This window comes from Phocoena sinus, chromosome 16 (genome assembly GCF_008692025.1).
Source record: "Phocoena sinus isolate mPhoSin1 chromosome 16, mPhoSin1.pri, whole genome shotgun sequence".
NCBI lineage: Eukaryota > Metazoa > Chordata > Mammalia > Artiodactyla > Phocoenidae > Phocoena > Phocoena sinus.
In genome coordinates, this window is record NC_045778.1 from 70,775,014 (window position 1) to 70,800,548 (window position 25,535).

Sequence of the window (25,535 nt, forward strand, 5' to 3'; positions counted from 1 at the left end):
CACCTCTAAGGACCCTTTATTCACAGTTACTCTGGGTCACTGAAGCAGCACGTGTCCCATGAGGCTACCAGGGGTGCCCCCACTGTGTATTCAGTTTAAACAATAGTGAATCTAGGACTCCAGGCCCAACAAACTCGTGGCCAGCTCCATCCACGTCTCAGTGGGTATCTTTGTATGCTGATAACTGTTTATTCTAGACAGAAATGCTCTTGAGATGACACACGGTCCAAACACCTCTGGACTTTGTCAACCACCGCCTCTGCCCCCTGACTTTTCCCTAATGGTGCCAACTGAAAAGATGGTGATGTACAAAGCTTAGCAACACAGCTTCATAATGGAGTTGGAATTTCCATGTGCCGCTTAATGCTGTGGGTACATAAAAGTGTAAAGCAGTAAAAATCTACCCCTTCCACCCACAAATCCTGCCTTAAAGGTCTCTGTCTGCTACTGGAGCAGGGATGGCGGGGGGATGCTGTATTTGGAATCATAAGCTTTCTTTGTCCTCTGTGATCAAAACTTGTGGAAAGTGTGAGGGAGAAAGAAAAACATTTATTGCGTCTTTGCTTTGTTAGGTGGCAGGCACTGTGATGATGCCTTTGCAGAGATATCGCATTTAATCCTCATGGCTGCCCTGTGAAGATGGAGTCGTTACCTCCCTTTGTAGATGCAAAACTGAGGCCACGAGCTGCCCATGTTCTACAACTATCATAACCAGCATGCGAGGCCAGGGTCGCCTCACTCACAAACACATTGACAGTTACTGGGGAAGGAAAAAAAAAGTCCCAACTCCAGCTTGGTGTGGTACTTTTCACATTGATGGTTCTTTTAAATTCTTGTTTTCCTTGGATGTAAAATTTTCTGCGTAATTAATTGCTTTCGGAAATCACAGAGCAATTTCCCATTCACTGAGTTGGAAATGCCTTGTAGAAATGTAAGTGCCAACGTGACTGCAGGATATCTAACTTGGGGTAGTGCCTGAGTGGGGGTCTGGGGTTTCCTTGGGTGGAGCAGGACCCCTAAGCCTGGCTGTGAGACCCGGGCTCTAATCATACATGACAGCCACCCGGTGAGGGGGTGCAGATTTCCCTGCACAAAAATGAGACAGCTCTGGGTCACAGGCTATGGGAACTTAGGTCAACTGCAAACCATGCATGATCAAAAGAAGTCTTGTGTCCTGTGGAGGCCGGGACAGTGAGGTAACAGCCTCAGCATAAGGGGTCAGCATGCCAGCCAGCATGGGTTGCCCTTGGACCCCAAAGGATGTTGGTCTGGATAAGGGGGCAGCCCACTAGGAATACTGGGGTCTCCCTTTCCCCCACTCTTTGCTCCGTGGATAAAGCACATTTGAAAAAGAGAACGATATAAAACGGAGGCATCCCCTTCCCTTGAAAGAAAAAAAAGAGACTGTAAAATCTGTATGGTTGGGTTTCGGTCCAGACTTGAGCGGGGAGCTAGTTTACCCTGCCTAGGAACTTCACGGGTCCGAGTACGTGAAATGCTCACTGGGCAGAGCAGAAGGGTCCCCTTTGAAGAGGAACAGGCTGCACAAAGCAGCAGAGGGGATCAATTGGGATCTTAGACAAAGTGGCCTGAAATCTGGGTTCCAGAAACTCCCTTCAAGTCCCCACCCATTTCCACTTCAGCGTATCTGGGAACAATTCCAGGCTTCTCCGCCCCCCCCCCCCCAGCCACCCCCACTCGCACGTTTTATCAGCACTGCATTCAAGATGCAATCACAGAATGGAAGTTCTCCTATGATTAATGAAACGGCCAGAGGGCAAGGAGAAGGCAGGAAGGCAAACACCTGGATGACCCCCCCGCGTGACAACCATGGGTTGTTTAGAGCTGGTTGTAGCTCTGTGACAGCAGAGAATTCATCTCCCATGAGATACACAGCCAGGTCCCTGGTATCTGCTGCCTGGGGGAAGTGAGGGTCAAGGACTCTAAACTCCAGTGACACTTCAGCAGGGAGTTACGGAGTCCAAGCAGCCAGGTTCCTGGGAGCTCCTGGGTGACGGTCACATGACTTACACACCTAGGACCCTCGGGTCAGACAGACTGTGCTCAGTGAATATGCCTGAGTAAATGACTGAGTTAACAATAAGAAGAAAACCAGTGTGGTCTGGAAAGATTTTTTTCCTGTTTGTAGAAATGACTTGCAATCAGTAAGCTGTCACAGAGAAAGCACTCTATAATAAGCAATGAATGCTCAAAAGGAAATTAAAGTAAGAACTTAATGACCACATATTACCTGAGTAGCTTCTTTTCTTTTGTAATGTTTTAAGTGATGCTAGGAGGCTGTGATGGACATTATGTCCTAACGCTCTGTGAAAACTATCTTTAAAACTGATGCTGTCTTATAGTGACTGAGCCCTAAAGAGCGTCCAGACCCGAGGCTGGATGGGATTATCATTCCGCCCGTCTGGAACTAAAGGTGGTAAGGCTGAACGGTATAAGAACATTGTATCCTTGTCATGAAAGACAATCATTTGGAAAGAATGACAAAAGCCAGATTTTGGAGTCAGCAAGATCAGGCTGGTTCCTAGCTCCTCCACATGGGCTGAGATCATGAGGCCCAGTGCCTCTCATCATTAAAACCCAGTCAACGGGTTGTTTGTTCCCACATCTTCCTCAAATCCACAGCCCTGGGCCTCTGTCCCGTTTCTACCCCTGGTGGTCTCTCCCGTGCCTCTCGTCCTTCCAGCCCAGCTCAGATGACAGCTTCTCCAGGAAGCCTTGCTGACCCTCCAGGCCAAGGCCAAGTTGGCTGTTCTTATCTCTGTCCTTCCACAGCACTTTGCACCTTCCTGACCACAGACTCCACACCAAGCTGTAATGACTGTATGTGCACCTGCCTTCTTTCCTGCACGGCCAGTGAGGAGCCAGGTCTTTACTCCTGGCACAGCAACTACAGACCAGCTGGTTGGATGGATGGATGGATGGATGGGTGGGTGGATGGATGAATGGATAGATTTCCTATGTGCTAACTCTATCCTCCTGGTCACCCCTCATCTGGTCCACTGCAAGCACGTCCTATCTGGCCTCCTGGCCTCTCCCCACCCAAGCCTTGCCCCACACTGCCACCTGGGCACTCTCTGAGGTCCAGCTGATCATATCTCACCTCCCCTGCCCCTTGTAGGATAAAATCCAACACTTCAACATGGCACCGGAGGCCCTCAACCTCTTGCCTTTGTATCACACTAATTTTTCTCCCTCTGCCTCCAGGACAGACCCTAGACCACCTCCCACTCCCTTCATTATGTCCTCCCAAACCTGAGTGCCTTCTTTCTGCTTGATGCTCCCTACTTCTCACCTGCTGAGGCCCAGTCTGAATGTGGGTCCTGAGACCTTCCACTATGACACCTCCTCCCCCAAAGAAATATGGGGCTCTCTTTGGGCTATCTGGGCGCATACAGTTCCATTCCTTTTCCCTCCACTTTCATACTCAAAGGCAGCAGAAGACAGTTCTGTGGTCAAAATTCCATCTGTCCATGTGGTTCTAATAACTGGCAGAATGTACAAATGTAAAGGAGTGTCTGAATCTCTCTGTCTCAGGGCCAAGAGTGGCCAATGTGACTCTGGTGAGGACGTGGGCAGGTGCGGGAAGGGGTGAGGGGAAGCAAGTGGAGCCCCTGAGCTTGGGCAGGCACCGGGAAGGGCTGGCTGGGGAGAGTGAGAACGCCGAGTAAATCTGGACAGGCGTTTTTTAGCAACAGGCTCCAGCAGGAACAAATGGCTTCACACCCATCCCTGCCAAAGGAGAGATAAGGAAAGAGATAGGAGGCAACAAGATAGAGCAAATTGCAGCGGTTTCCCGCCTGATTCACAGCTCAGGTTACCCCTGTTAGCCAGGGATGCAGTGAGCTCAGACCCTGCTTAGCCGGCGCTGAGTGGATGCACAGGCTGGGGGTGGAGGTTTGGAAGATCCACGGGGAGGCGTGTTCCTCCCCACATCCAGCAGGTGCTGGAGGACGTCCGTGCTTTTTGCTTAATGAATCACCGTACACACACAGGAGCCCCCTACCTCACCAGGAGTCCAGGGGGCCTCCAGCCAAGTGATGGGGGGGGCCGGAGGGGGGCAGGCAGCTTGCGCAGGTGGGGTGCATTAAAAAACAAGCTATTCTGGGCTTCCCTGGTGGCGCAGTGGTTGAGAGTCCGCCTGCCGATGCAGGGGACACGGGTTCGTGCCCCGGTCCGGGAAGATCCCACATGCCGTGGAGCGGCTGGGCCCGTGAGCCATGGCCACTGAGCCTGCACGTCTGGAGCCTGTGCTCTGCAATGGGAGAGGCCACAACAGTGAGAGGCCCGCGTACCACAAAAAAAAACAACAACAAAAAACGAATGATTCTGCACTCTGCATCGCTAAAGACACCCATGTAATCATTCGAAATGAAATGAAATGAAATGAAATGAAAACTGCTCAAATGGACTAGAAAATGTTCTACTTGTTCTACTTGTATTTGCATTGTCTAACTGCTGATTTCCATTTGTGAATGAATCAGCGTAAAATAAAATTGAGTGCCAAATTAATCTACCCTTCTAGTTTTAGGCATTAATTATCCTCTGAGCCATTTTCTCCTGCGCTTTGCCACATGTCAAGACAGGCCCGGACACAGTGATGTAGAATCCAGTTTTCAACTCAGGAATGTAGCCCAAACAGCAGAGGATGTCCCTGATTTCTAAGAGCCACAGTTCACTGTGCAAAACAGGACTGATTCCAAGCAAAGGAAATACATTCCTCACCTTTTAAAGGTACACTAACACTGTCAGACCAAGTAAGTTACTGGAGAAGAAATCTGCTGCACGGTCTTGTGACATGTTTCCTCAGTCGTCCCAGTTAACAAATTAACAACAACATATTTCCTCTAAGTATAATAGGGTCAGCCTCAGTGTGGAAAATGCGGTGCTGGCTAGGGCAGAATTTTGAAAATTACATATGCTGTTCTTCTGGAGCTATACCAAGGGAGATCTTCTTGGCTGTGCTAAAAACAAACAAACAAACAAAACTCCAAAAAACCAAACAAACAAAAAAGAAAACCAAAAAACCCACCACCACCAACAACAACAACAAAAAAAACAGGTCTCCAGGATACAATTATAGGATCCTTAGTCCCTGGGGAAAGGTAGAACCATATGTACTTGGTCACTTGGTAAAAGCTACCACTCTTGGAAACAATGAGGATACAGAGCCTGGGCACCGGGAAGAGCAAGTATATCTTGGTGGGGTAGGGGCTAGACAAAAAGCCTTGGAGACAGAAGGCAGAGGCCCTGATCCCTTCCCTTCTGAAGTTCAGACTCTTTCCAAAAGCTATGAGGTACCCTTGACCAAGCACTGTTTAAGCCTTAAAAAGGCAATATGGAACAACATGGACTGACCTGAAGGACTTTATGTTAAGTGAAATAAAACAGTCACAGAAGGACAAATACTGCAGGATTCCACTTTACATGAGGTATCTAAAATCATCAAACTCGTGGAAGCAAAGAACCAAATTGTAGCTGCCAGGAACTAGGGGGAGGGGTAAGCAGGTAGTTTCTTTTTTTTTTTTCATTTTTATTGGAGTAGAGTTGATTTATAATATTGTGTTAGTTTCAGGTGTACAGCAAATGAATCAGTTATACATGTACATATATCCACTCTTTTTTAGATTCTTTTCTCATATAGGCCATTACAGAATATTGAGTAGAGTTCCCTGTGCTATACGGCCGGTTCTTATTATCTATTTTATATATAGTAGTATGCATATGTCAGTCCCAATCTCCTAATGTATTCCTCCCCCCCCTCCTTATCCCCTGGTAAGGTAGTTTCTGATGAGTGGGAATAAAACTTCAGTTATACAAGATGAATAAGTTCTAGAGATCTACGGTGCAATATTGTGCCTATAGATAATACCATATCGTGCACTTGGAAACCTGTTAAAAGAGTAGATTTCACGTTGTGTTCTTACCACAATAAAACAAGAAAAGAGAGAAAATGCAAATACAACACTCAAATCCATCTAGGCTACATTGCCAGGAAAGGGAGAGTCTGAGATACTGTGTGCTCAAGTTGGAGGGCTGGCTCTGGTGGGAACCAGCCCCCAGGGCAATATGTCACGCTTTGGGAAACAGTGGCTGCATGCTGAGTATGAACTAAGAGTTGTTACTCTGCACCCAAGATGCAGCACCTCTGCTGCAGGTGCAGAATGACCAGGAAGGGCACAGTCACCAAACCACAAAGCAACCTCTGGGCTGTCCACAACAGCGACACCGTGTGGCAGCAGCTAAACCCACAGGTCAGGCCGGCTGGCCAGCAGCCTCAGGCTCCCTCTTTTCCTGGCATCGGAAGCAGAACAGGTTTTGGAAAATAACTGTATAATCCTTAGATGAAAACAGGAGGGGGCATGCTCAAGAGAAAGATGCTAGCCCTTTGGGTAATGAGGAGCAGGAGAGGCGCCTGAGTGATTAATGAGAAAAATTAAAGAGCTATGAACATATTTGTAGCACCCTGAGTCAGAGCCCAAGGGCTGAGCTTAGCTTGGAGGTCAGAATTTGAGGGAAAGGAGGAGAGGCACAACTTAAAATTTTGTATATATAACCACTTGCATCGGGAATAAAGGAATATGCTTCCTTTAGGACCAAACCCCAACCTGACATCCTTCCAGGCACTAAGGAAAGCAACCGGAGGACAATGAGTATGGGAGACACTGTGCTTCAGGGGAAGAACTGGAGGCTCTTAATCTCATCACACCCTTCTAATAACACCTCCGCACGTTTGCTTTTCTGCAGGCAAGCTTGGAGGCCTAAACAGTCAAGCTCTCGCCTGTCCCCAACCACCCTAAGAGGAAAGAAACCTGTCAGCTTCCCTAAAAGGGAAAAGGAGAAAAGAAAACAAAGTCAAAAGGCAAAGCTAAAGTTGCATCTCCTCTGTTTGAAGGCAAAACGCAGGAGAGAGGTTTTGCACAGAGGTACCGCTGGACCCTGGGGAAGGAAACCTGTGTGCTTCGAGCTGGAAATCATTAAGCGCAGGGAGGTTTCAATGAGCTTCAGCAGCTCTTTGATAGTCCCTGATGTTGAGATGGCAATGGAGCATTTTGAAATGTGAGCTTTCAAAGAATATGCTTTTCAGGAAGCGATTTTCCCTCTTGCTATCCCTTCGCTTTGGGGATATTCAAATTAGGCCTTTAGTCATCCCATTGGGGGTACCTCCATTCCTCCAAATGGGTCTGGGTCAGAGCAGCTTTAACATGAAACCCTGCCGAAGCCCCAGCTGCTGTTCCACGTAGTAGTAACTCCAAGGGATTCGCCGAGATGGATTGAGACGAGATGCAATAAAAGGCATAAAATTAAAGACAAGACTAATAAAACCTGATGAAAGAAAACACCGCTAGCCTACCTAGCAGCTTAAATTACATTTACCACATCTGACAGGGAGGGGGTAATCATGAGTAATAAGCTCAGGCTCTGGAAAGAAATTACGGGATAAATAACTTAAGGACAGGTAACACCAGGGGAAGTCACTGATTCACCTTCCCAGAGAAGACTCGAGACGGTATAAAACCCACGGATCACACGCAGGCAAATTTCACTTGGGAGGGCCCTAGGGAGTCTAGGATTTGGATTCCCAAACATCCCAGAGCCAGGAATCTGGCAGCAGCACCGAGACTGCTTCTGGCTGCAGTTTCCAGTCCAGCCCGACTTCACCCCACTGCCTGGTGGCTGTTGTCACCACAGCCTGACCTCGGTGTGACCAGGCACAGTCAGTCATTAGGTGAGGGCTGTGCTATTGTCCCCTGTTCCTTTCTGCCCCATCAGCTGAGGCCACGCTATGCTACTTGGGCTGCCTCAATACAACCAGTTCCTGGAACCAGGCTGGTCCCCAGACAGGACTGCAGGTTCCTCCTGCCCCCTCCTTGGAACACACCAAGTTCCCAAACTTCCAGCTGTTTCTCACCACAGCTTAGCAGGGAAGCAATCTGATTCGACTAATTCACACCAACTCTCCGAGGATTCTCTCTTTTTAGAGAGCAGGCCAGGTAATGCAAATGGACCCCTCACGGTGGGCTTTGAGCCTGCACAGGAGGTGTCAGGAGCCTCCTCTGGACGGCACGTGCAAGACAGACCGCGTGAGAAGAGAAGGAAAGGCTCCATCACCATGCTCTCTCCGCCTGCCAGCCATGGTCCAGCGGACGGAGGGCTCACGCACTGCTCCATTCCCTCCCCTGACAGCAGCCTCCCATCTCCAGGCTTCCTGGCTTGCACCCATCAGTGAACAGGATAATGTCTCCTGTAGAGACAGGGAGGGGCTGTCTGGCTTCAAGCCAAGGAAGACCCCGGAAAGTCCTGCTTTTAGCAGAGGGATTCCTCTGCTCAAAGACTAAAGGGACACAGGAACTTGGGGTCTTCAGAGGACAGGTCTTCAGATTCTCTGTCCCCTGGCACCCTAATGCCAGGCTAAGCTCCCACAGCTTCTCCCTTGGTCCTGTCCTCACCACATGCATCTCGAGCAGGGCGTTCTTAGAGTCCCTGGCTGATTGGCTTCCCCAGGTTACAGCTGCGAGGAGGTCCTGCCTCTTCCTCAGGATCCTTAGAGCACGGTGATCCCTGATCCTAGCCCTCAGTTAAGAGGGTCTCAATGGAAGAGGGGCGTGAAGGTGAGGAAGAGTCTTTGGAGAAGTTGCATTGCCTGAGCACCTGACTCCTCCCAAGACAAGCTCGGATACTGGATGTAATCCCTCCATCGAAAATGGAGGGATATTACTCCCCGAAAGTCTTCAGCATGAGGGAGTTCTACAGAGAACAAGGACTTTTATTTTTCTTTGGTCACTATTAGAGCTAGTCTACGGAAAGAATGGGACTCCATTCTATCAGAATAAAACTTAAACTGACAAAACTCAGCTTACCAGAATCCTCAAACTATCCGTTTTTTCCCTGCCCTCTGCTCTAGAAACGGGAAACTTACAAGAAAACAAACACAAAGTCACACCCTCATCTACTTGTCCACCTGTGAACATTTATCAAGTGCACAGGATTTTGTCAGCCATGGCACTTGAAGATTCCTGGCTCTATCCTGGGGGCAAAGTACAGGTGTTGTCCGATGATGCCCCGTCTGCATCTCTATCCTGTGCTCCGAATCTAGCACCAGCATTGCCTCAGGCGGCAGAGTCAAGTCTCTGCTTATCAAAATCTACTTGCTTCTGATCAGCAATGAATTCAACCCAAAGTTCTGGAAGGACTCACATCAAATTGTTGACAGTGACGGCTGGGAGCAAGAGGAAACCTCCCTTTCCCTCTACTAATTCTATATTGCTTTTTTGCTTTAAAAACAAAACAAAACACACACATAGAATATATTCATGGAGTCCTTCAAACATTAAAATAAATTAATAAATGGCCAAAAAGGAAAAGGAAGTGACTCTTTTCAACAACACTGCCAGGTTTCGATGGGGGCTGAGATCCGGAAGCACGGAAGGCATCTATTCTCAGCCACATCGTCGACTGAATGGCCCAGAGCAGACCCAGGCATTCTGGAAGTTCTCCTCTTGGGGGCTGGACACGGCTCTATCCCTCCCTCTCGCTGCCCTCTTCCAGTTTTCTGACCTTGATGACAAGAGCCCCCATATTTCCAGCACCTGCTACCCCACTTACTTAACGCTTTTGACCCCTGGCAGCCCTCAAGTCTAACAGAGGGGGCACATGCCTTCAAGCTCACCTGGGCTCAGGTGACCCTCTGCGCTTACGAAGTCCTATTAACCTCATTCCAGCATCTCTCAAAGCTTCCCTCAGGTTAAAGACGGGAACCTTCCTCAGCACAAAAGGCTGATCAGCTGCTGAAGAACCTCGTGCTGGAGGCAGAGGTCAGGTTTTGGCCCATCCATCCCAATGACTCCCCTCCCCCACCCCCCCTGCAGAAATTCAGAAAATAGAAGCCTGGCCACTGAAGCAGCATAAAGGTTCTCTCCACCACCTCCTTAATCACCAGGCTGCTGGCACGCGCTTACCTGCAGATGTAATTCGTCTTGCAGGAGTCCTGCAAATTCAAGCAGTTGGGCTTCTCCCTCTCCTCGTAGGAGCACACCGGCACGATGGTCTGCCGTCTCCGCTCGGTGCAGGCGATGTCCCGGCAGGAGCAGAAGAGCATCCCGTAGCTATGCTTGGCCGGGACCTTGTCGAAGAACTGCCGGAGGGCCTTGTGGCACTTGCGCCGGTTGCAGACATCGCTGGACATGCTGGTGGTGCACGGCGTGATGTACGCGGACCTGTACTTCTTACAGGTGTCGTCTAGGTTGCAGGCCTTGGCGGCGTCCAGGCAGTTGTTCCCTTTCGGGATGTGCTCCACTGCAAAAGGAGAGAAAGGCGGGCGTGATCACAGGGCTGTGTGCTGGGGCTGCTCTGCTTTCATTGAGGTCTGGCCATTCACCTGGCAGCGCTGGCAGCTCTGATCGACTCTGTGTCTTGAAGCTAATAACTTAATGAGTTCATGACAATGAGGAAGTATCAGGGGCACAGAGGCTGGGAGCCCACGGCAGCACACAAGCTCCTAGCATTGTCTCAGATGTATGATTAGGAGGTGTTGAGTAAGGCCAAAGGAGCTCAGGCACCTGCCTGACTACATATAAACAAGGCAACAGAAGAACAAGTTTCCAGCTCCTGGTTGGTAAATTGAAATTAGGATAAAAGAAAAGAGCAACAAATTATATACTTGTTTATTATATAACATATTAAATGGTATGCTGAATGTAAGTATAATTGCCATGCAATCCTCCAGGAATGTAATTATGTAATAAATGCACATAGTACATGTTAATTACTATATGATTACAGAGTAATTGCATGGTTATTTGAGCCCAGAAGACAGAATATTATGCTAGCTCTCTAAACAGGAAGAAGCAACTACATCGAAGCTGTAGTTCTAGCTCACAGGCCACTGGAAGAAAACCAGAATAAATTACATAAAAATTTGCAAACCCCAATTACCATTTAACTTACCGCATAGAAAATTTGGGATCTATGAGTACTGAGGTTGCAGATTAGAAAAATTCAGTTAGTATTTTGGATAGAATTTCAATGGGCTTAAAATCCATACGCCTTAGGAATCTCACAAAACATATGTTGCCTTCTGTCCAAGCCCTCTGTGCTCATGCTGTCAGAGAAACCAGTGCTGTCCACTGCCAGGCTGCCCACCGAGAGGCCTGGAGAGAAAGCACGGAAGAGGCAGGGCTCACTGGGGTGGGCTGGCAGCGCCAAGGCTAATGGGAAAAGTTAAAAGATGAATGGACAAGGGAAATTAAGCTCATTTCCCATAATATAGGTCTTCGCCAAGCAAGGCGAAGTGATGGAAAAACCTCCTAGAGCCAAGTTATGAGATGGTCCATGGAAAATTGATGATAAGGTATAGCAGGGACCCTCCAGAGACAGCAAGAAGGCAGCAGACAAGCACCACACAATCGTGGGATTCAATCCCCAGCAAGTTCCTGCTCAGGCCTCAGCCCCTTCATGGGTTCTGAAACCCCCTTTCATTCTCTTTATACACCCAGTTGGTGGGGACCATGAAAGCATTTGAGAATTAGCAAGAGAGGAGACAGAGTCTAGCTGGGTCGGGTGGGACCAAAAGACAGGGCAGTGCATTTGGTATCTAAAAGGCACATGGGATATTCAGCCTTAAATAAAAGAAGGAAACCTGCCATGGGGAACAACATGGATGAGCCTTGAGGACATTATGCTAAGTGAGATAAGCCAGTCCCAGAGGACAAATACTGAGTGGTTCCACGTATATGAGGTATCTAAAACTCTCAAACTCACAGAAGCAGAGAGTTGAATGGTAGTTGCCAGAGGCTGAGGTGAGGGGGAAATGGGGAGCTGTTATTCGAGGTACAAAGTTTCAGTGATGCAAGACGAATAAGTTAGAGATAGGCCTTACAACGTCACGCCTACACTTAACAATACCGTATTGTGCACTTAGACATCTGTTAAGTGGCATTATTTCACTCTTTTGGACGGCTGAGTAATATTCCATTGTATATATAAACCGCATCTTCTTTATCCATTAATCTGTCAATGGACATTTAGGCTGTTTCCACGTCTTGGCTATTGTAAACAGTGCTGCTATGAACATAGGGGCGCATGCATCTTTTCGAATTATAGTTCTGTCTGGGTATATGCCCAGGAGTGGGATCGCTGGATCATATGGCAGCTCTATTTTTAGTTTTTTGAAGAACCTGCATACTGTTTTCCACAGTGGCTGCACCAATTTACATTCCCACCAATGGTGTAAGAGGCTTCCCTTTTCTCCACACCTTCTCCAGCATTTGTTATTCATAGACTTTTTAATGATGGCCATTCTGTCTGGTATGAGGTGGTACCTCATTGTATAGTTCTGATTTGCATTTCTCTAATACTTAGCTATGTTGAGCATCTTTTTATGTGCCTCTTGGCCATCTGTATGTCTTCTTTGGAGAAATGCCTATTTAGGTCTTCTGCCCTCTGGGACCTAGAGATTATCATACTAAGTGAACTAAGTCAGAAAGAGAAAGACAAATACCACATGATATCACTTATATGTGGAATCTAAAATATAATACAAATCAACATATCTACAAAACAAAATCAGACACACAGATATACAGAACAGATTTGTGGTTGCCAAGGGGGAGCGGGGGTAGGGAAGAGAAGAAATGGGAGTTCGGGATCAGCAGATGAAAACTATTATCATATAGGATGGATAAACAACAAGGTCCTACTGTACAGCACAGGGAACCATATTCAGTATCCTGTGAAAACCATGGTGGAGAAGAATATGGAAAAGAATGTACATATGTGTAAGGCTGAGTCACTTTTCCATACAGAGGAAATTGACACAACATTGTAAATCAACTATACTTCAATAAAATTGAAAAAGAAACCTGTTAAGGATGTAGATCTCACGTTAAATGTTCTACTAAAATAAAATTTTGTACAAGAAAAGAAGAACAGACACAACAAGTTCAACATTTCAGGAAATGAAAAACTCTCCCTGGTCTACTGATGGTGTGCCTTGCTTTAAGAAAACCCAACATGCTGGAATCACAAAGATATACCCTGGCACCATAAGCAGTATTTTATGATGCCCCAGGTGCGTGTTTCTGCCTATGACATCTGAATTCAACAATTTCATGGGGAAGGCAATAAACAAGACATTCAGCCCTTCTTAGGTGAGCAGTGCAGGAAGCCAGAAGCTGCACGTACATCCTGCTGGTTTAACAAGCACACCTGGTGCATTTTCTCCAACATGACTTTCCCAAAGTGGCTTCTCTCCTCTGTTTTCACATTCGGGCACTTCAGGACTCAAGGAGTGAAATATTCACCATGTGTCCTGACAGATCACCAGGGCCTCCACCAGGCTTTGGTGACACTTCTAGCCTTTTTCTCTTTTGAGACTTTCTAATGATGTGCTGTTGGGCCCACTGGCAACAGTGATTGATATTCCTGAAGGTCTACAGCTAGCTAGGAGATTTCTAAATTATGCATTTTGGGATGAGAATCTAAAATAAATTAATATGACCAGATTCTGGATCATCTGGATTAGGCCCTTAAGGTTGGATATCCGAACACAATTTCCAATAACTTGCATTGGTGTTCAATGGTATTTTATGATCTCTGGCTAAAAAGAAAATAGAGGCACACAGGTTGACTTCATACTTAAATGATGTAGCCAGGGATATACGAACAAACAGTTCATGTAAGTTCAAATGGAGAAAAATGACAGAAAAATTAAGTCATCACATGGCACACAGTAATGTAGGCCTGTCAGACTCAAAAGAACTCATGCCGAAACAGAGAACTACATCCTGATTGTACGCACCAATTTAGTTTCAGCAAAACAATACCATTCCTCATATTAAATTTGTTATTAATTTGTATTTCATTGTTTTAAAAGTTTTGCTCATATCTAATTGGTGTGTGTTGCCTTTATAATTGCATAAAAGCAAAGAAGAACTGATAGTTTTATGTTTATAAACTTCAAATAAAATTATGATAAGAATAAACTTAACACATGAGGTCCAGAAAATTTATTTCTCTCTGAAAGTTCTCCATATAATACATAAGTTTTAAAAAATTGGCCCGGAACAAAGCTCCTTGACATGGGTCTTGGCAATGACTTTTTGGATATGACACAAGCAATAACAACAAAAAATAAACAAGTAGAATTACGTCAAACTAGAGAGCTTCTGCACAGCAAAGCAAACCATCAACAGACTGAAAAGGTGACGTATGGAATAGGAGAAAATATTTGCAAATCATGTTCTGATAAGGGGTTAATTTCCAAAATATATAAAGAACTCATACAATTCAATAGTAAAAGTAACAGTAATGATAATACCCTAAGTAAAAAAATGGGCAAAGGACCTGAAGAACATTTTACCAAAGAAGGTATATGAAAGGCCAACAGGTACATGAAAAGATGCTGATTGGTAGGGAAATGCAAATCAAACCACAATGAGGTATCACTTCAGGCCTGTTAGAACAATTGTCATCAAAAGAGATAATAAATGCTGGTGAGATGGTGGAGAAAAGGGAATCCTTGTGCACAGCCGCTGGGATTGTAAATTGGTACAGTCACTATAGAAAACAGTATGGAGGTCCCTCAAAAAATTAAAAACAGAGCTACCATACGATCCAGCAATTCCGCTCCTGGGTTTTTGTTTCCAAAGGAAACAAACTCACTTTATCAAAGAAATATCTGCACTCCCATGTTCATTAAAGCATTATTTACAATAGCCAAGTATTCACCAAGGAATAAACAAAGAAAATGTGGTATATATTTTTCAATGTTCAGCCATAAAAGGAAGGAAATACTGGCGTTTGCAACAACATGGATGGACTCGGAGGGCATTACGCTAAGTAAAGTAAGTCAGACAGAGAAACACAAATACTGTATGATCTTACTTATATGTGGAACCCCAAAAAACAAAAATAAAAAACAAACTCATAGGAAAAAAAGCCTCATATTTGTGCTTATCAGAGGCAAGGGGAGAGGGTGGGGGAATTGGATGAAGGTAGTTAAAACGTACAAACTTCCAGTTATAAGATAATTAAGTACTGGGGATGTAATGTACAACATATAACTACAGTTAACAGTGCTGTATGATATATTTGAAAACTGCTGAGAGAGTAAACCCCAAAAGTTCTTATCACAAGGAAAAAGACATTTTTTTCTTCTTTTTCTGTATCTATATAAGGTAATGGATGTAAACTTATAGTGGTAATCATTTCAAAATATACATAAGTCAAGTCATTATGCTGTATGCCTTAAACTTATACAGTGCTGTATGTCAATTATACCTCAAGAAAACTGAAAGAAAAAAAATTGACCTAGTGTATGCCTGCTTTGTTAAGTAATGTTTACTTCCTTTTCAAAGTTGTTAAAACTACATAAAATACTAAATAATTGTTTTCCTCTTGGTATTATCAAAAAACAAAAGCGGGGGCTTCCCTGGTGGCACAGTGGTTGAGATTCCGCTTGCCGATGCAGGGGACGTGGGTTCGTGTCCCAGTCCGGGAGGATCCCACGTGCCGCGGAGCGGCTGGGCCCGTGAGCCATGGCCGCTGAGCCTGCGCGTCCGGAGCCTGTGCTCCGCAGTGGGAGAGGCCACAGCAGTGAGAGGCCCGCGTAATGCAAAAAAAAAAAAAAAAAAAAAGTCTCACATGCACAGAATATGTAAAACCACTCTTAGCACCAATTTCACCTCCCTTCTTAGTGTCCTCACAAATTCACCTCCAACTCTCTCTCAGGTATCCTGCTGTAATGAAGTTCAAAATAAACACTCCTGAAATCACAGGACAGATAAATTAGAGTTGAGTTTTTACTTGGTAAGAAGATCGATCCTCCGTATGTATTAAATGCGTCCGCCAGTGCACAAAACTGCTACGTCAGTGACTTGAGGGCAGAGGGAGGAATGGGCAGAAGGATTCAGTTTAGGCCACTGAGTCACACCCAACTCCCCATCAACTCACACACGGCCTGGAGGAGAGCTCGCATGCCCCTGGTTTATGGTCTGGGCACGCAAGCCTTCTGGCCTGCGTGGGAAGGCTTCTGAACAGCTTCACCATAACTCTGAGTGCCATCCTCTTCACAGCTCATTTTAGAGCTCAGCGTTAAAATGCTGCCCCCCCCACCTCCTCCACCTGTAATCTCTCCCTCCATCTGCTGTTATGTTTTTTTTGTGTGTGTGTGGTATGCGGGTCTCTCACTGTTGTGGCCTCTCCCATTGCGGAACACAGGCTCCGGACGCGCAGGCTCAGCGGCCATGGCTCACGGGCCCAGCCGCTCCGCGGCATGTGGGATCTTCTCGGACCGGGGCACGAACCCATGTCCTCTGCATCGGCAGGCGGACTCTCAACCACTGTGCCACCAGGGAAGCCCGTCTCAAGGTTTTTGATTTGATGATTACAATGTAAACTGCCTTTTCTGATTATAAAATCAAGTATTTAGGATAAAACTTGATCAGGGACAGAATGTAAAAAAAAAAAAGCAAACACAACCCAGCGCTCGATGGCGCTGACCTCTCAGCTGTTTGCTGCTCCAAAGAGTATACACGGACCAACGATCTCAACCCTGACCTACAGGCAGAGCAAATGTAAAACATCCCTCCAACGACAGGGAGACGTGGAGGTGTCAAGGATGAGTTATGCACTGGGAGAAGCTTTCACATTCTAAATTCCTCTGGAGCGAGGAACTGCCTTTATCCGAAGTACAATCCTCACACTGTCCCAAATCAAAGAGGCTATCGCTGTGGCTGGCAGCCCCTCATTATTTACACTTAGAAAACGCCACTGTTATTGGCAAATGCCGGGGCCAGCTAACCAGTCAAAATGATTTAGGATGAAACACAGATGCAAGGATCTAGAAATCCATTTCTATAGATTAGGAGGTAGAATAGAACAGTAACTATATTAAAATTTGCATGGCCCACATGAAGATGTGCTTTATTAAGCAGAAAGTTCACAAGGGACAGTGAGAGACCATTGTTTACAAATGCTTGCCAATTTCCGGGTATCCTTCTCTCTTCCTTTTTAGGGCTGCAGAATTGAGTTCACAACCCATTTTCCCTTTCTTTCTGACTTGCTTAATTGCCATGTTAACATAACTACTGTTCTTCTCCTAATAGGCTCCCTCTAACGTGTTATCCCAGCAAATAAAAAATGGATAAAAAGCTCCAAGATCTTCACAGGGGGTAGGTAGGACAAGCTTTTCTGGAAGGTCACATTTACAGTCTGGTCTTCTGCTATCCACGTGGATCAGATGGCAAATCTGATCATACAGGTTGTGACCCTTGTAATCGATCCTTCAAGAGCTTGGCCTTTTCCAGCCGAGGTGCTAAAAGTTACATTTAAAAGGCACACGTTGGCTCTTTGGAGCCCATTTTGTCGTTCATACACCAGTTCAGACACATCGTATTACACGATGATGAATTTCCTCCTCACCGTTTCTTTTTATACCTCCCACAACTACATTAAGCCTCAAGCCGTGCCCAAGTTTTCTCCGGGGTTCACAGTGACTGAATTATTTTGAATACCTGTGAATCTGGAAAAAATTCTTCTGTCTGGTGAAGACAGCGTCCAGTGTTCACCACAAGTCATGGGCTCATCCCATGCTCACTCACCCCAAGTTCACCCATGAGAGCTTCCGTTTCCATAAAGTACACACTGTGCCCCCCCCACCCCCCCACCATCCATACCTTAAAAAATTAGATGCCTCCTATAAGTGGTAAGTCACATGCTTGCTGCTGCAAAATGATTAATAGTGCTGTCTCAGCAAATGGGATCATTACATTTTTAATTAACCTTTCCAACCTCCTCTACCTTTTCCTTTTGTTATACATTGGATCTCTGAAGTTTCCTACTTGCTTATATTCATCTAGGTTTGAAACAAAGGCATGAAAAATGATAGCAGGTGATGCAGGAGCTGGTGCCCAGGTGAGACGCCTGGTGAGGTGCGGTACCTCACTGTACACAGGATAAAGGGACAGGCGCTCGGAACTCGATGGCTGGGTTCCCACCTAATTTTTGTCTTGGGAGCTTAGCGTTATTTAATGGCCTTGGCTACCAAGAGCCTGGCTTTTTAAAATCTCTTTCAACCTAATTATAATTACTGTGTATAAATCATACAATGATCAATTATAAAAATCCCGGGTTCATAAATATTTAACTTAGCATTTAAATCCACACTGCAGGAGTGATTGCAAACAACTGCTTTATTACAGTTCCAACGCCAGTTACTGAGAACTGAACCAAGTCTGTCTTGCAGCACAATCGGGCTCATAATTGAGCATAATGCCTTTCCGTGTATTAAGATGGCACAATTTAGCTATTTCTAAAATAGGCATGCCTCTCATTAAAAAGATATTTTGCAAAGTCGTCTATCGCCATCTTTTAATTCCTCAAGTATGGAGAGGCACAATTACAATATTAGACATAAAAACACTCACTGAAATATATTTTATCTCATGTAAGATTGATTCAAGATAATTGAGGTCAGATTTGTTTGGAAAATATATTGTGACGTGCAAATGCTGATGCAAAGAGGAAATGATCTTCTACGAAGACTCAAGCAAAACAGCTAAATATTTTCCAGCAAAATCATAAAGCCATAATTGGATTTCAATTTAGTAATATTCAGCCTAAGACAGGCCATTTTTAATAATCTAATTATGTGTTCGGGGGCCTACCCCAGAACTCAACCACTGCTTCAGAACTATTAATTGTACCCCATGCTGTTGCATCTTCAACCATGAAATGTGCTATTACATGTAGGACTGACTCTCATTTATGAGTATTTTTTTTCCCAATCTCAGATCATCTTTATAACATCCCCAAATGCCTACTCCTTTAATTTTCCAAAAGCGAAATCTTTTAATGACTTTCTCTGGGCCAGAACACTTGATCCTAACTAGCTCAGATTTGTGGTCCTCCTACAGACAAAAGTTACAAGGAGATAGATCTACAAACTATCTTTATGAAGACACAAAGAGCAGCCCTCGCTTTTGTCTGATTTTCATTAATTAAAGGTATTTAATTACTAACATCTCATTAGCAATAAAATAAATGAGTACTTCAACTACAGGAAAAGATCTGCATGATAATGGGAACCTCATTCATTTTATGGGGGACAAACTAATCCACTAATATTCAGCCTGTGCAAGCTTCACTGATATTTAGTCATTTCAACAGTTATGTGCTAAACACATCTTCAAAACTGATACTCCTTCTTCCCAGAGAAAACAATAAATGTGGGCCAACCAAGTAACCAAGAACCTAAGTTCCCTGTCACTTTTCCACCAACATATCACCAACTGGAAGGGAAATATGGAGTGGTTTGCTTTTAACAGTTTTCTAAGTTACCATAAAGATAAAAAGGTAGCTTTAAAATAATGTGCCTGAACTTTTAAACTAGCATACCTAAATTTAGAAATTTCTAAGTGTGTGCCATGCAAAGTCATTGCTCTGAGAAGCTGGACACTTTATCCCGAAGAGGCTGCCAACACTCTAGACGTTTCATGGAACTCTTCCCTAGAAGCCCAAGGCATGTTCTTTGGAATACTCTGAACAGCAGCAAATCTCTGTATCAGGGATGGATTTTCAAAGTCAAATGTCATTTAGCACTAAGTGTGGTCATGAAAAAGGCAATGATGTTGGGCAATGTTTAGGGGTAGAAAATAAGTGATGAATATACACAAGGATTTTTTCATATGGGGCACCTACAGATTGGCCCTGAAAGTAACCAATGAAGTGGTTCGCCTAAAAAGGTTTTGAGCCAATGATATCTCTGGAATAAGCGTTTTGTTTCTCAAGGTGACTACTTTGAAGGACAATATGCATTTGGATGCATGTGCTCTTGGTAGTCTTATCATCCATACTCATACTGTACATGAGCTGTGTTTCTCCAATGAGCCAGAGCACAAGGAGGCTACCAGAAGGTAGGATACAGGCTGAAGTGTCACCTCCACTATACAGTCTACAAAAATTGTTCTGACCCATGATATACATACAAAGAAAAAGTATGCATTCTAAAGCCAAAGAATCAGCTGAAACGATGAAAAATGAAGAGGTTGAAGATCCTATTAAGTAGCCTGGCTGATGCTGAGATAATAATGAATCATTGATGATGTTGACGGTTGTCAGGGCCCTCACAGTGCAGGATTTCAGCAAAGATAAGCTAAATATCAGGCCTTTATTTTTAGTTAAAGAGCATAAAATTCAGTGCCTTTCTTCCCACGAGCCTATTTACATACCTGCTGTGCTACCTATTTGCCTTCACCTGCTTCCCAATTAATACCCCATTAAGCCGCTCCACCTGCAGTGGCTTTTACCTTCGCCACAGCCCTGCAACCATCACTCATCTGCTACAGCTCAATTGTTTCTTTTGGGAAGATAAACAAAAGCTGCATAAATAATAATGGCAGGGCTTTGCATTTACAGGGTGTGCATTCTCAAAAGACAGTAGCCAGAAGCTGAGGCAGATTTCAGGGAGAGAAAGCCACCAGCTGGGTAGAATGTCTACAGTGAGTGTAGCCACATTCCAGAAGATGAGGGGGAGAAGGAATGTGCATCTTAATTAGCCAGATTTGTGGATCTGGATTTTATATATATGTATATATTTTTTAAATGATGTTTCTGCTTCATGCAAGAAGGTATTTCATATCAAGTTGGGTTAATAAAATTTTGTTTGGTTAAAAGTTCTTAGGTGACCTATTTTAATGAAGATTCACATATTATTTCTCTTTTTTGCAACAGGTTTCTTTTTTTTAACATCTTTATTGGAGTATAATTGCTTTACAATGGTGTGTTAGTTTCTGCTTTATAACAAAGTGAATCAGCTGTACATATACATATATCCCCATATCTCCTCCCTCTTGCATCTCCCTCCCACCCTCCCTATCCCACCCCTCTAGGTGGTCACAAAGCAAGGAGCTAATCTCCCTGTGCTACGTGGCTTGCAAACAGGTTTTAAGTGTTTGAAAAGTTGGTTCCTTTGACCAGTGACCAAACCCAGGGGGCATCAGAATCCCTTGGAGAAGAAAGTTTTAAAAAGTAAATAAAAACCCAAAACACAGATTCCTGGGTTCTTTCTGTCCTACCCTCTGAGAATCTGTATTTTTACAAAGCTCCCAGGTACTACCAATGATAAGACTTGGAATTCCCTGGTCTTCAGTCAGTTAAGTCATTCTTTTTACTATCTACCTGCACACCCACTTATCTTCCTGATAAATCTAGGCTTTCTGGTCACATTTTCTGGAGTGCAGTCCCTAAGAGGTGCCTTCTAGTGGGTGGTTCATTCCGGCCTCACTCCATGAAGATCTTGCTGAAGAGAAGACTTTCTTCGCCTGTGTTCCCAGCGCAACTTCATAATTAAGCCCAGACTAGATGTGCCAGGTAGTCCCAGCCCAGGCTCTTCTAAGGTGGGCTAAGACAAGGCCCCTCCCCCATCAACCTGCCATGGCCTCCTGTGAGCTGCAGGGGAAGCAGACGGCAGGACAGGCGTGTGTGCGCCCCTCAACATGCAACTCAGTGAACCTCTGGGTTTTATTTTAATGGTGTGTTGGCAAGTGTCCCTGCTCACTTCATTTCTAGCTCTAAGTTGGTTCCAAATGCATTCACACATTTACCCTTCTGAGCCCCAGTATAACTCTAGTTAGATCCCCATCTGAAGGACTACACCAGTTAGCTCAAGGATTAAGTTTAAAACCCCAGAATTTTTACATTAAAATTCCTTAGCCAGGACCTCCTTAGTGTCTGTGCCACTTAATCTGTGGCTCTGTCTCCGGCAGGATTTGCAGTGTAAAATATAGCCATCTCCGCATGGTGTTCGGTGGGCACCAAGCCACATCTCCTCCCTGGAGGCGTTCTCCCACCTGGCTCCTGTCCACCGGATGCTCTAAGGCTGCTGAGGCAGTGGGTAACCCAGAACTCTTAAGACTGCTTCTGGAATGTTTCTCTCCTCAGTTTCTCACAGGAGCATGTCAACTACAAAGTGGTTGTGTCACTGATGTACGTGGTGTGTCCCTGAAGTACACATAAATTAAGAACCCTGGGCTAAATGAGAACAATCCCAGCTCCTAGAGCCTGATATTTCCACCTAGCTATTTGCTTAGTAAAAACAGGTATAGTTTAGGCAAAATGCATGTGTTCTACCCCAAAACTTCTTCAAGCTTCAAAGAGTGTCTTTTCTGTTAGAGATCTGGACTTGCACGTTAGCTAGTTTCTTTGAGAAATGGCCACTTGACTGGTTACATTAAACCATTGGCTGAAGCTGGACACGAGTGTTGGGGGTCAAGACGATTCTATCAGCTTTATGCCTAGCGAGATCAGAATGACATTCAGCACAAGTGCCAGGGCGCAGGCCAGCTGCTAATGCTACTCTCAGCACCCCTGGACATGCCAGAGGTACAGAGTCACCCTTTTGCTAGGGCATTCAGGGACAACAGAAGAGGAAGCTAGCCTCAGAATGGCCAGCCATGCTGCCCTTGGGTGGGGAAGGGATGGAGAGGAAAAAGCAGCTATGAATTTCTGCCCTACAGGAAGAAGACCCGGGTCCCCAAACACCGCTGCATTCATGCAAGAGGCTCTAGGTTGCAGAAAATCCTGTTTCAAGACACAGGAAGAACCACAAAAAGCCAGACCTTATGTCTCTGTGATTTAGCCTTCGTACCATGATATTGTCAAACACAGGTATTAGCCTTTGACCCTTTGGGCTTAAAAAATGAATAATGAACAGCTCCTAAGAATTTCCCTTGATGTGTCTAGAGCTGCCTCTCTTACCAGGAAAGACTGGATGGTTTCCTCTCTGTGCTGTTAGCTAATGAAAGGCCCCAGAGAGTTGAGAATATTCCTAAGGCAAAAAATGTGGTAGAACTATAGTTCCTAGAGTAGAAATGGGGACTGCTTTGAATCAGTGAGAAATTTGGCATCCCCAGGGCCATAGGGTACCCTCCAAGACGCTCTTGAAAGAAAACAAAACAAAATGGAAGCTCACTTGGCCGTTTGTTGGGGAACAAGTTTCTCCCAGTTTCTACTTTACTTATTGCATGGGATGGATGATCTTCAATGTTAGATTTAAGCGCTATTAGTTTTAACTAAAAGGAGACCCATAGGCTAGAGTCTTCTATGAGCCATTCAAGGATTTCACACAAGAAGTTCTGTTCAATATTAAAAGTGGGAACATATTTAGTGATGTTTGAGGGTTATAGTGGAGGCTTATGCAGTTCAGAGATTTGACTTAGAAATACATTTGTAAAAAGAAAAGCAAAAATTAAACGTAGCTTTAAGAAAGATAGGTCAAAGAGCATAATAACAGAGAATCAAAGTTTTGGAAGTCTAACCTATACCCTGAAATTGGGAATTAATTTCTAGTATGGTGTCTGCATACTAGGAAGTTAAAAAAAAAGCAGCTGTCTACATCTACTTCTGGACACCAATGAGAGGTCCTCTTAGTGTGGTGAAGACTTTTTTAAAGTACCAGTAACTCAGGAGTGCTTCTCACTGGAGAGAGAATAGAAATTATAAATGTGACTACAAAGCCCACACAGTCTTCTAAGGAAAGTGATCACAATCGTCTGCTAAAACTGAACATCACAGAGGGGAAAAGGTATCCACAAGAGACGTGTGTGTCAGTAAATACATAAAGTACAGAAGTCTCACATATTTGACATCTGAAGAACAAAGCTATCCATCCATGTCCTGGCACAGATCGATCACACAGAATGCTACTGCTGAAAACCTAATCGTAAGATGGTCATAATGTAGCCATAAAACCTCTGGTCTATAATTGACTGCTTCCACTTGAAGCTAACATGTCTAAAGCAGTGACTAATGTTCAACTAAAGATTTCACTTGCATTGAATGACAATCAGTTACACCTGACACTAGTCTGGTGGATGACTTGTGCTGGATAACGGCCCAGGGATAAGCGCCAAGGGGCGGGGGGAGAGCATATCCCCAAACAAGCGATGCAGGTACGTGATGCTTAAATGTGGATCTCATATCTAAATGCCGCCTCCTTTAGATCTGATGAGGCTGCCACTTTCTGACAAAGTCATTAGAAATGTACGAGGCTGTAGAATCCAGTACCATTATAGCAAGTTCCTCAGGGCATCCAGGTCTTAGTTGTTGAGTTTTGGTTAGTGAGTATATTACTGTAAATCCCATTCCTGGACCAGAAGGGCTTATGCTCTGTCTCTCTCCTTGAAATAGGTAACCAGATGCACAGAACCCAAGTGTGGGGGACTGAGGCCGGGGGGGACAGCATTCACATTTGGCCTTCTCTTTTTCTTTAAGCTCCTGGACCGTCTGTGATTCTGGGGTCGGTCTGGTAAATAGTTTGGTTAAATGAGTCTTCTCAGACGAGAGATGTGGCTGGGCTGTTGGCAGTGAGAACTGAAGTTTGAAAGGAAAGATTATTGCTATTGCTGGATGACAGAACAGAAGATTATTTACCTCTCGACACAAATTCAGAGCCTTCCATTAGTACAAATAGCTATTGAAGGGGCAGAGACCATGCAGTGGGGATCATTCATTGTGGGCTTCTACCACAACCAGATTGATCAAGTTCAACGATGCCCAGCCACACAGCAGGATCAGAAAGGGCTGTATTAGACACGACTTAGTGTTTTGTTTTGTCTTTAACCTCCAGTGAAGTTTTTCCTGCACCACTACCACTTTGGTAACACTTAATTTCAAATTATGAGAATTCCTCCCTTCCCCTCAACACACACACAGGAGAGAAGCCTGCATCTTTCCATTCACAGTCCTGAGTAATAGCCCTTTATATGTTGGATTCAAGTAAAATAAAGTCATCCCAGACTTTATTTTCAAAAAACCCCAAGACGCTCCCATGCCCCCAAATAGATTTGCAAGCTTCAGCTTTTCGGTTAGCCTGTAACTATTTGTTACCCAAAGCAGAAATTTTTATGCACACTGTAAAGTTCATTGTAACTAGAAATTTTAATTAATATGTCTGGCAACTTCTAATGGACTTTTAGTATACGTCAGATTGCTTTGTGCCCTTTGATATATACTTAAAGGTAATTGGGTAGTCCTACTGATGTATTTTTAAACAGCAAAATATTGATTAATAATGTTTCAGTATTAACATAACCACTTTGTGTGGATCAAGAAACGTCAATGGTAGAAAACCCGTATTTATCTACAAATTAACAAGTCTATATAGATCTGTTACTTTAAGCTAAACGGGGTGCATCCACTCATTACATTCCAACAGGGACTAGCCTCCTCATAATAGAGATTAAAGCGGAAGTTGGCCTTATTTTCCCACTGCATGAAATGAATGCTTTTCACCACTTCATGCCCTGGTGCAGCTGAAGAATAGCTGCAGTAAAGCACGGGTCCACTGCCCCCTCTGACAGGCCGATATTTTTAATGCCTGACTTGATGAAAACATTTCATACTTTGGGAGCTTTAATTGCCACCACTGCCGAGCAGAATGACATAATAAATGATTGTACCATTCAGGCTGGAGGTGGGGATGATCCCAGCTTTATCTCTGCTTAAAACCAGTTGTACGG

At 44.6% G+C, this 25,535-nt stretch overlaps 1 protein-coding gene across 2 annotated transcripts in view; it reads right to left on the minus strand.

Annotated features, from left to right (window-relative positions):
• GFRA1 (GDNF family receptor alpha 1) overlaps positions 1-25,535 on the minus strand; it is a 203,541-nt gene that overhangs the window by 54,716 nt on the left and 123,290 nt on the right. For both annotated transcript variants that reach the window (XM_032608605.1, XM_032608606.1), the window contains one exon: positions 9,978-10,314. In XM_032608605.1, coding sequence (XP_032464496.1) covers positions 9,978-10,314 — 337 coding nt within the window. The remainder of the gene's footprint in view (positions 1-9,977; positions 10,315-25,535) is intronic.